Source organism: Rhineura floridana, chromosome 2, assembly GCF_030035675.1.
Source record: "Rhineura floridana isolate rRhiFlo1 chromosome 2, rRhiFlo1.hap2, whole genome shotgun sequence".
Lineage (NCBI taxonomy): Eukaryota > Metazoa > Chordata > Lepidosauria > Squamata > Rhineuridae > Rhineura > Rhineura floridana.
The window spans coordinates 46,588,817-46,601,163 of record NC_084481.1 but is presented as its reverse complement, the minus strand read 5'-3'; the positions used below and the strand labels follow the sequence as shown (position 1 = coordinate 46,601,163).

General features: G+C 39.6%; 1 protein-coding gene across 1 annotated transcript in view; it reads left to right on the top strand.

Annotated features, from left to right (window-relative positions):
* CERS6 (ceramide synthase 6) overlaps positions 1–12,347 on the top strand; it is a 169,293-nt gene that overhangs the window by 149,685 nt on the left and 7,261 nt on the right. Inside the window, exon 9 of the mRNA XM_061608578.1 lies at positions 10,649–10,805. Coding sequence (XP_061464562.1) covers positions 10,649–10,805 — 157 coding nt within the window. The remainder of the gene's footprint in view (positions 1–10,648; positions 10,806–12,347) is intronic.

The following is a 12,347-nucleotide window of genomic DNA, read 5'->3' as shown; positions in this document are numbered from 1 at the left end:
CAGACTATTTCAGACTCACTGGAGAAGTGAATCTGAAAGCCTCTGTGAGTGTGTGTGTTTCAGGTTCAGGTAATTGTAGCTGACGTAATTACACTTCTTAGTGCTTTTACCAGAGAATTGTCATCAGTAATACTCAAGTGTACTGACCATTGAAACTGTTTTAAGTTTGCTGAACAACCAAACATTCCAAGACAATGTTTATTGGAGGCTTCACTGCCATAAGCCCAAGACAATATAGACAACTGAAGTTAACTTGCTGAACACGCCATCTAGTGGTTGTATTCAGCCTGCCACATGTGTAATTCAACCAAGGGACTAGTGCAGCCTTTCCCAACCAGTGTGCCTCCAGTTGTTGCTGGACTACAATTCCCATCTTTCCTGACCATTGGCAATGCTGGCTGAGGCTGATGGGAGTTGTGGTCCAACAACATCTGGAGGCACACTGGTTGGGAAAGGCTGGTCTAGTGACACCTTAAAGGCTAACTAATTTATGCCATAGGCTTTTGTGGACTGATAAATGTATTAGTTTTTAAGATGCCACTCTGTTTGATTTGCTGCAAGAGCCTAACATGGCTACCTCTCTGGAAAATGTATAATTCAGTGAGCTTTCATCCAAGTTGAGTTTTTCCTCCCTTTAGTCTCAAACATCAGTGGGGCTTATTAAATCTTAATGTAAAGATAAGTATTGCAGACACTATCATAGCCAGGAGTGCCTTTATTATTGAACGCTGTTAATTTCTCATTGGTACTGTTTTCTAATATTAAGGCACTGCCCCACAGGAAAAATGTATATAGTGTTGGTAGATGGAAGACATATGAAGTAATTGTGGCGGCTTTGTGTCACATGCCAAGAACGACTTTTCTTGGTTTGCAACACATACTTTTTTACTAAAAAGAAAAAAAGGCAAACCTAAAAATAAGCTATGCCCTTAAGTAGCATCCGTGGCAGTATAAGACAAATCTTTCTAGTTTGCATACAAACAAAACACACATGGAATAAAGACAGGGAAGAGCAACCACACGATAGGATCTTTAAAAAATAAAAGCAATGTTTAGGCCTCTAAATCTGAGTAAGGTCTACTTTCAGCCCTGTGTTTTTAAATACAAAAGTCAACAAAAAGGTCCACCTCCCACTTCAATTACTGTAATGTTTTATATGTAAAGTTGCCTTTGAAATGGTCTGAAAACTCCAGGTGGCTCCAAATAAGGAAGCATAGGTTTTAAAAGGAACTGGTAGGTGTGCTCATATTACATCTCCATCATCTGCACTGGCTTTTAGTTCGCCCAATTCAAGCCTGGCCCAGCCCTGATCTTCATCAGAAGCTCTTCTCCAGGTTCCCCGCCTAATGAAGTAAGGCAGGTAGCCAGTAGGGGAGAGGGCTTTTTTGCTGGTGGCCCTCTGTTTATGGAATGCCCTCCCCAGTCAGGCTGACCTGGTCCCTACATTAAGAACTTTTCAGTGACAGGTGAAGACCCTTTTTTCCCTTCAGGCCTTTTAGAACTATGTTTTAGAGCTTGGAATATTTTTTTGTTTAATCAGGTTTTATGCGCTCTTTTTAGAATGATTTTATGCTACTTCTGTGGCTTTTATGTGGATACTGTATTGATCTTAGTGGGGGATTCATTTTCTTATTATATCTTAACCATAGTATAATAATTTTCTTTAAAAAGAAGTAAAAGAAAACTCAGATTAAGTTATGAGGGGTGTGTGTGTCATTAATTTATCCCTAGAGTTAATATTTGATCAATAGGTCCTTCCAAAGTATAGATCCTTTATAGTTGTCTACATCATCCCCAATAATATGTATGGATGATTTTTGTTTTTGTTTTTGCATGTTACTACACCAGTATATTACAAACGTGCTCTATTATTCAACAAGTAAACTGTCAGTTGCCTTCCTTCCCTAACCCCTACTATATTAGTTTTGCTATATCTGCAACTCCCAAATCCTAAATATCCAGGCCTCCAATGTAGGAGTCTGATATTTTTTCCAATTAAAAACATGTTACTATACATGCTGCCATTAAATAAATGGATTACCATATCCATATCTTCTAACAGGACCAAATCCTTTACATATCCAAATAAAAAAAATAGCAAACCTGCTGGCAATTCACAATCTGTTGCAGTTTTAATCTTGCTTATTACAATTGACCAAAAGGCCCTTATTTGGGGCAAGACCTGAATATGTAAAACACATCAGTGCTTGAGGCTCTACATCTCTAGTTTTTGTGTCTTTATACAGTTACGCCTTGAAGGTGTTAAATGCCAGCAAAAATATCAACAAAAATGAATTTTTAAGAACTGGGATTTGTGCTGTAACTCCCCAATTCCACACCTCTGGTACAATCTTAACTGAAATCCCTTTCCCTTCTGCTTTGGTATGTATTGCTAGAAGTGTTGATACCAGGGTTGCCAGGTGTCTGGTTTTCTTTTGGGGGTCCTCTCCAGGTCTCCGGGTGAGTCACCTTAATCTCAGAACTCTTCGCTGTCATTTAATAGAAAAAAATTCTAGGTGGTCTGGTTCAAAAGATAGTGTTATGAGCATGGGGGTTGGGATAGATGATTCCTGTGGGTCACCTTTCCAGCCTCTGATTTGGAATCCTGTGCCTTTGAATGAGGAACTCTCTGCTGGTCAAATGAGTCTTTTGTTAACCAAATAGATTGGCCAGGTAAGATAATGGGCCGATCAACTGCCTAGCAACAGAGAATGGGCCAGGAAGACCCCTTTTGTCATTTAAACTCTACAGGAGAGCCTCCCCCCCCCACTCCTGGCAGCTAGCAGAAGTTGTGCTTGTAGTTTGAGTGTGTCTAGAGAATTGCTGGGAACTGGAAGGCAGAGAGAGACTGGCTCTCTGCACCATGGCCTTTGGGGTGCCTCCTGCAACCCTGATGGAAAAGCTGGGTATTGGACTGCTGATGCATTGAACCCCCTCCATCCTTGAGCTCAAGTTGGAATGTGTGTAGATAAATAAACCATATTTCATAAAGACACTGTAGTCTCCGCTGACCTTCTTCCCAAAGGAAACCAAACCCTGGAGGAGCACAGGGACCCCCAAAATCTCACCGCTCAGAGATTGGGGGGCACGCAACAATATAAACCAAAATGTCAGCCGCCTCCTCTCCGAAACTTCTGTTAGTACTGGCTGCTCTGATCCTTGCCCTTTCAGGGTTTTAGCCAATAAGTGAAGTCAGGGTTGTGACTGACAACATTTGTTGACCCTGGCAATACTTAGACCCCATTTCAACTTTGGAGAACAGTTTCCTTTTCCTGCTTGTCTCACATCAGGAATTCAGTAAAGTTATAGCTTTTAGCAGCATAAAGAATACCTTCTCTGTACAGGATTGGGACTTGCTTCTGAGTAAACATGCATAGGATTGCACTACAACAGAAGATCACAGCAGGAACTTGGTGGCCATACACAGTAAACAATTTTAGTTATAATTATAATAAAAGTGTGCATGCATTTTTTAAATTACTTCTAAAATGGCATATTATATATTTTATCTTTCAAATAATTTTTGTACAGAAGTTTTAAAAAGTGTACATGCTGCAGTGTTGTATGTTTCTAATTAAGGAGTCAAACAAGTTTAAATTTTACTGGAAGAGGGCAGTTTATTTGTCGTACTCATAACCTGTTTTGAAAATCTTCCCAATATGAAACTTTTCTGGGAGTAAAGCTGCAGTGCTAATTCCACATACCTGGGAGTTAACCCCATTGAATTCAGTAGAACTTACTTTTGAGTAGACATGGTTAGGATTGTGCTGAAAATCATTGGGACTTTTGAGTGAACTTAGAAAAGGATTGTGTTGTAAATCCTTCTCTCCCCCTCTGATCCTTTTTTTAAAGCAGTTAGGCAGGGCTTACTTAGATATTGCTGCTTTTATTTGGCAGGAAACTAATACGTTAAAAAATGTTCTGCTACGGCCAACTGGTTTTGACAATAAACTATTATATAGGGTGTATGTATTTTTACATCTCCAGTGTGTGTGTATATGGAATATTTTCAACAACCTGTGAGGTAGGGTTGAAAACCAAGGCAGCTCACAACAGGAAATAAAGCCATTTAAAACCAATAACCATAAAACAGTTGCAAAACAGCTTAAAGCGGTATGATTCTGAATTTTGGATTGGGAGAATGAAGTTCCTTATCACTGAATTGCAGTCCTGTGCATGGTTCCTTGTTTAAGCCCCATTGAATACATTGGGACTTGCTTCTGAGTAAACATGCAGAGGATTGCACTATAAATATCTTTACAGGTTGTGTAAATAATACACATCTTTGATATTCATGCTTATATAAATATTTCTTCCTACTACGTCTTGATATCTGATTTCACACTATGGTTGTACATTATTATTTACAAATTATTATTTCCTCTACATTTTAACTGTGCCCTTCTTCCTTGGGATGCTCATGTTCCCCCTCTGTTGTTTTCACCCTGAGGGGCAGATTAGGCTGAGAGATGGTGTGGAGCCCATGGTCACCCTGTCAACTTTGTTACTTATTTCCATTTTAAAATTTAATTAAAATGATTTATATGCAGGCAAAGTTTATGAAGTAATGCAGATCCACATAATACATTTAAAGCACATCCAACTCGCATTTAAAGCGTATGACTTCCCCAAAGAATCCTGGAAAGTGTAGTTTTCCCCTCACAGTTATAATGCCCACTACCCTTAACAAACTACACCTCCCAGGATGCAGATCCACATAATACATTTAAAGCACATCCAACTCACATTTAAAGCATATGACTTCCCCCAAAGAATCCTGGGAAGTGTAGTTTTCCCCTCACAGTTATAATGCCCACTACCCTTAACAAACTACAGCTCTCAGGATTCTGTGGTGGGACTCATGTGCTTCACATGTGTGTTGAATGTGGTTTAAATGCATGGTGTGGATCTGCCCTAGTATGCTGTGCATTCATTAGTGAACTGAAAATAACAATTTTAAAAGATACTTTTTAAACAGGGCTATAGCTCAGTGGTGGGGCACATGCTTTGCATGCAAAGGTCCAAAATTCAATCTCTGGAAGAGACTATTGTCTGAAATCCTGGAGAGCCAATGGTAATCCATATCATCAGTAATGAGCTAGATGGTATCAAATGGCCTGACTCTGTATAAGACAGATTGCTTTGTGCCTAAAAGAGGAAAGAGACCCAAGGGCCACAGTGACACCAAAATTTATTAATGTATTTTATTTATAACATCTATATACCACTTTATTGTAAAAAACAAACCTCAAAGTGCTTTATAGAAGGAATTAAAACAATAAAGTTATTGGCAAAAACAGTTAAAGACATGTATTTAAAACATTCAAAATAATAAAACCAACAATGAGTTAAAAACATAAAAAGCATAATAGGTTCTACATGCCTGGGTAGACTTGCCTATCATATCAGCAATCGTGCGACAGCATTCTGTACTAACTGCAGCCCCCAGGTCAGGTTGTGCTGCATGGGGATTTCTGTGACCTTGGCTGACTGGCTGCCAGGAATATTTTAGTTTTAGTTAGGAACCTTGACTAGTTGTGGGATGCTGAGTTTTCTGTCTTACTCATAGCAATCTTGTGGTTGGTATGGTACTGCCTTTAGGAAATCATTGCCTTTTTTTTTCTTTTTCTATATGTATTACATTTACCTCTGACCTTACACCCTTACATCCATAGAAGCAACAACAGTGGTTCCATGTAGTCAACTCAGCCCCCTTAAACCCACTGATGGTGTACCTTGTTATTTGCATGATGATTTCTTTCTTGCCCAATAGTGGTAAAAGAGAGTTCATATACTGGGAAGTGTGGCTTCAATTGCTGCTGTTCCCAGTCTACTGCCTGTGAAGGTAGACCAAACCATGTGTGTTTTCTCTCTGTCAATTATTATTTACTGGAATTGGGTTGGCTGTCAAAGTGAGTTTATAGCAGCACACAGAGTAGGCAGGAAAGAGTAGAACATCTTCTTAACTCTTAGTCATTTCTCAAACCTCTCTTTGCTGTGAAGGGTCAAGATTGTAAAGCAGTTTGAAGCAGCCATGTTAAAAGGCAGGCAGGGGATTGCCAACCCTGCTTTGATATGGATATATTTGCAGAGGATCCCTAGTCAAATGTTACCAACAGCACTATCCTAACAATATCTACACATAATTAAATCCTATTGAGTTTTATGGGGCTTAGCCCCTTAGTAAGTGTGTTTAGAATTGAGCCTTCAGGGCGTCCATCTTTACTCCTGAGTGCTCCCATCTAACATCTCTACAACACTAGGCTTTCTTCTCACAATGGTCTTCTAGTGACTGGCCTGGCCTGAGGGCCCTTAAACACTTCTTGCCAGAAGCAAGTAGACTAAATTAAATGTTCCTTACCCATGCTGTCTAAGCAGGTGAGAAGGAATGATCCCGGCAGTTCAGCTGGACCTGGAAACACCTTCATTTAGATAAGATTGCTATCTTAATTTCCAGAGATTTTTTGTTTTTGTTTGAGTGGTATGGTCCAAGCAACTGTGGTTGATGCTTAATGTATCATCATGCTTAATGACATCTCTAGGGCCTGCCCCATGACATCACTTGGACATGCCCCCATGACATCAGTAGGGCCCACCCCTGAAATCTCAGGGTTTGGGATGCTTTGTATTGCAACCTTAGTCAAAACTCCTAATACCATATTATATTCCGTGTTTGTCTTTGCTGTTTGGGCATTAAATTTTCAGATTCTGTTCTCTTATGTAGAGGACTGTGCTTTGTCACTAAGCAATTACGTGTCTTATATGTAAGTACTGGAAAATATGTGATTGGTTTTTGTTTCAGTACCAACTTCACTTAGAAGACTTAAAAATCCCATCCTTAAATTTCTTTATTCAATCAGACCCTTCTCTACCAATTCTGAAGACTACCCAGCAAAGTTTTATCTTTTGTTTCTTCATTATAGCTGTGAGTGGTGATATACTTGGACTTCAGTTTTGTTTTATACATATGCTCCAGATGTTAAAATTTTAGTACATGGATTTGTTTACTGAATTCCTTATCAAATGTAGTATTATATCAAGAGTGTTGTTTTTAAGTTTTATCAAAATAGTATGTTGCTCCAAAATTATTGTCTAGTCTGACAATACATAACCATATATCAAGTGTGTTAACACTGCTACCTCATAATATTTTAATGCATGAAAAATGCAGCACTTTTCATCAGTCTCATACATTTTTCCACCACCCTTGATTTTTTAACACCCATACAAAATTTGACAATATTTTTCCCAATTAGAATTTGAAATTGTACATGCAGTGGTATGTTTAGAAATAAAAATAATATATTTGACATTAGAGCCAGTGTGGCGTAGTGGTTAAGGTGTTGGACTACAACCTGGGGGACCAGGGTTTGAATCCTCACATAGCTATGAAGCTCACTGGGTGACCTTGGGCCAGTCACTGCCTCTCAGCCTCAGAGGAAGGCAATGGTAAACCACCTCTGAATACTGCTTACCATGAGAGCCCTATTCATAGGGTTGCCATAAGTCGGAATCGACTTGAAGGCAGTCCATTTCATTTTTTTCACTGTTACTTTTGGGATGAACACTTCACCTAGCCAGGAAATGTTTAAACTTGCTTACTGCACCAGGTCGGCTTTTATCTCTTTCAGTAATTTTAATGATAGAATTCAATTAAATCCTCAAGATTCTGTTTATCCAAACCCCTAGATATTTAATTGGGGAGTCTCTCCACAGAATCAGATATTGGGTAGTTCTCACATCAACATAAGCCACAGTATGGCTTACCGGGTTGTGTGGGCTCCCAGAGAGAAGCTCGCAGCCATTTTGCTCATACCTGGTCTTTTTTCACTCCCAATGCCACACTGAGGTGTTGTCCAAAACTGAGCTTGTGGTTGTCGTGAAACTTTGCAATTTCAGCCTGTCTAACAAATGTTTTCACTCTGTTTTGTTAGATGTTTCTTGTAACATTATCGATGTTAAGGCATTTTCTTTTTTTATAACCTTGCAAATAAAACCAACCTTGCAAATCTAGTTCTTCTGTTACGAACATTTAATCCCTCTACAGTCAACAATGGCATCTTTAATTTTTTGATTATCTTATTTTAATGAAAATATAAAAAGAAAATGCTGAAATAATAATAAATAAAATTCATTCCCACTTTTCCTGTAGTAAATAAAACCTGTGACTTAACCCCAAAAGAGTGACAGGGAGTATTCTATTTTTATTTATGATTTATATTCATTAGTTGCTTTCCTTGCAAAGCAACTTAAAGTGATTTACAACAATAAGATTAAATCCAATTATAACAAACTCATTAAAACAACCAACACAGCACAACCTTAAAAACAGATCAGTACAAATAAAGACAGGTTTTGCAAGACCTGCCATAGCCATATTGAAAGAGACCATTTGTACCTTGAGGTATTGGGGTCCTGTGCCACGTAAGGCTTTATTGGTCAAAACCAGCACTTTGAACTGAGACCGGAAACTAACTGGTATCCAGTGCAGTCGTGCCAGAATAGGTGCTATATGTTCCGACCATCCTATGCCGGTTAACAATCTGGCCGCTGAATTCTGTACCAGCTGCAGTTTCTGAACTGTCTTCAAAGGCAGCCCCATGTATCATTGCAGTAATCCAATCTAGAGGTTACCAGAGCCTATACAACTGAAGTTAGGCTGTCCCTATCCAGGTAGAGCGCAACTGGAGCACCAGTCAAAGCTGATGAAAGGCACTCTGCACCGCTGAGACCGCTTGAGCCTCAAGCGACAGTATTGGATCCAGAAGTACCCCCAAGGTATGTGCCTGCTCCCTCAGAGGGAGTGTAATCCCATTCAGAGTAGGCCATGCCCACCCATCTCGTATAGGAAACCACCCACTAATGGTGCCTCAGTCTTATCTGGATTAAACTTCATTTTATTGAGTCACTTCCAGTCCATCATGGAGGCAAGACACTGGTCCAGCACATCCACTGCCACACCTGCAGATGTAAAGGAGAAGCAGAGCTGTGTGTTATCAGCATATTGCCGACAACGAACTCATCACTTCTACCAGTTGACTGGCTTTATATATAGGGTGGCATTCAATGCTAGTCCTACTCAGCGTCAATGCATTGAAGTTAATTGACATAACTAAGTTAAGTTTATTAATTATAATGGGTTTACTCTGAGTAGGATTTAGTTGAATACAACCCATAGTGTGCGTTCCCCATCCATACTTTTGAATAGTGTCCCCATAGGTAATGCATTTTTCCTTTCTTGAAAACATATGATTAAAACTTTTACATCTTTTCATTTCCTTAGGGTGTCTAAATGCAAGTCTGAAAGGATTTGTATTTTCATGTCATTTATTGTAAAAGGGGCTCCTCTTCAGCAATATATATTTGTATTGCTTCTTTTATTCTTATAAACGTCACAAATGTAAGTTCTGGGAGCTTTCTATAAATTGCATATGCTGAATTAATTCTCTGTGCTGTTTCTATTCCTACATCACACCTTCATCTACATCTAAATATTCTTTAAAATTGGTCTTCAAGAAACTTCACACTCTGTCCTTCCACATCCACTTGTACTCCCCTCAATTTAAGATTACATTTCCAAACCTCAAGCTCTAACTGCTTTATTCCAAATTTCAGTTTCTTCAGGTTTATGTTCGTGCTGCTCATTAACATTTATCATTTTTATTAATACTTTTGGTGCTGCCTGATGCGATTTTAAAGTTTCAAATTCAGTTCTGTAGTTTTTAATGTTATCCTCTGTTTCCACAAAATTACTTTCAAAACTTTATACTGAGTTTCTTAATGCACATATTTTTTTCCAACAACATAGTTATCTCGAATCAAGTTTCCCCCTCTCTCTTTCTTTTACTGTCTTGAACAAAACTTGTTCTGTACTTCTGATTTTCTGTCATTCTGCCCTTGAACTCTTTCAGTTCTTTCACTAGTATCATTTTTATGACTTCTATTAGGAGTACTTATGCTGACTCCTGTTCCTCCATTCTGTTTCCTTCTGCCACCTACCACAAAGTATTCTTCCACCTGCAGGCTCCAAGTGCAGCGCTAAGTGCATACTCAGTATGACACTTCACTGCTAGCCTTGGCTAGTGCTGGAAACTTTAAAAAGAGAGACCCAGAAGTCTCTCCCTGCAGCTGCATAATACCATGCCGCAATCTGTTTCTCCAGGAGCTAGTAGGGCACCCTAGTCCAGCCAATAGGGTCAATGTGACAGAGCACCTAGAGCGCTAAGCTCTGGACATGGTCTTATAGCCTGCTGTGCCAGTATTGATTTTGGTGTTTCAACTTTGTTGATATTGTTTGAATTTTGTGTGAACTGCCTAAAGGATGTTGGTAATGGGTGGTTAATAAAAAAAATTAATAAATTAATACAAGTGTTTTGTCTGATTGTCTGGGAACCTGATATCTACCACCTTGAGTTCCATCATAGAAGAAGAGTGATATAAATAATACCGGGGGCAGGGGGAGACTGGGAGGGCAAAGCAATGTGTAGACTAGCTTTCAGTAAAACAAATGCAGTAGATACTGTATTGATGTTAAATGTATTGATGCTCTGTTACTCTCTCACTGACTCCTGTGGTTGTGAAGCGGTGATGATAAATGAACCGTCTCTGTAGTTTTATTTTAACTTCTCTCCTTTTCCCTTTTCTTCAGGATATTGAACACAACAATATTTGAATTGCCTGAAATTCTTGGTGGTTTTCCTGCCTTGATGGTCTTTGTCATTCTACTTCTGGTACTTCAAGTTCTTCACTGTTTTTGGTCCTACCTATTAGTAAAGGCAGCCTATAAAGCTGTTTTAAAAGGCAAGGTAAGAAAAAACAGAACGTTTGTCTTCTAGTTTTCCGACATATAATCTTTTTGTAACACAAATATGCCAGCACAGTACTCTCAGGACCCTTTAATGATCCTTGGCAAAGTCTTGCCATTCACCTCCAATAGCCGCTGCAAGTCCTGAAACTGCATGTTTAATACTGACCGCCTGAGCAATCCCACTGAGTTGAACATGGGCTGTTCCAGTACAGCGGTAGCTGGAATTCAGAGACAGAGTTCCCTCTGGGACGTAGTGTTGTAGTGCAGTCTGTACAACTTCCTAGACAGTGACAGGGTTCCTAGGGTCAGAGTATGGCTTTGATGGGGCTGATCCTTCAGCTTCTTGCACTTCAGAATTTAAGGTAAACCTAATAATTCTCTGTCTGTCCTCTCAGATCTGCATTTTGTTCTTTCCTGTTCTAGTAGGAAGCCATTTGTTTCATACCAAACCATATATGACTTCTTTCTTACCCTTCTTAATTGTTTTCTTTCTGCTGCCTTTGAAGGCTGGGAAGTGGAACCCCTTGCATGTAAGTTTCCCTGGGAGAATAAACACACACAACATCCACACATCTATTTTTTATATATATTATTTTGCATCTTCAATCATCTTTTCTCATTGTTCCTTCAGTGTCTTGCTTAGCATGCATGCTTTTGGAGGTGCTATGTGCCAAAAGTTATCTAGCAGGATCTTCGGTGTAAAAGTGGATATGTCCCAAGGTTAAATTCTGTTGATGCCTGTTCCAGTGCTGGTTAGGCTGTGGAGTGAAATATTTAAACAGGGGAAGTACAAAGATGAAGTTGCTCAAGCATTTCCAAGTTGAGCTTTCCAATGGAAAATGGTAATCTTCCCTATCCTGCCAATAACTTGTCCACTCCGGGAAGAGAACAGTTGAAGAAAGTACTTAAAATTGCCTGAGGTCCATGTGAGAATGTTTTGGAATTTAGTCATGTGGAGTTGCGTAACCCTTCAAGTCAAGTGGTCACATGAATGTTCCCTTGAGTGATAGCAAGCAGAGGATTTTGTTCATGGAGAAAGCATTGCCTCTGGAACATAGGAAGCTGCCTCTACCAAGTCAGACCATTGGTCTGTCTAGCACAGTATTGTCTACACTGACTGGCAGCAGCGCTCCAGAGTTTCAGGCAGGGAATCCCTCCCAGCCGTACCTAGACACACCAGGGATTGAACCTGGGATCTTCTGCATGCAAGGCAGATGCTCTCCCACTAAGCTACAGCCCTTCTCCTCTGGCTTGTGCCCTGCATTTGAACTTTATATACATGGCTTGAATTACTGAACTGAGCATCCAGTTGTTCCCGAATGTGCATCCAGTTCAGACTCTGAAGGCTAGGATTCCTTGTCCAAGGTTCATCACATGGTTCATATTCACACACTTGCAGGTTCACTCACCCAATACCAAACTGTTGCCCTCAGTACTACTTGATTTTATGTGAGGCTACTTCTTGTTCTGTTCAACATCTCTGCCTTTAGCTTTTTCCAAATTTCCTGCCACCTACTGTGCCAAGTGCTGCTTGTGGTTC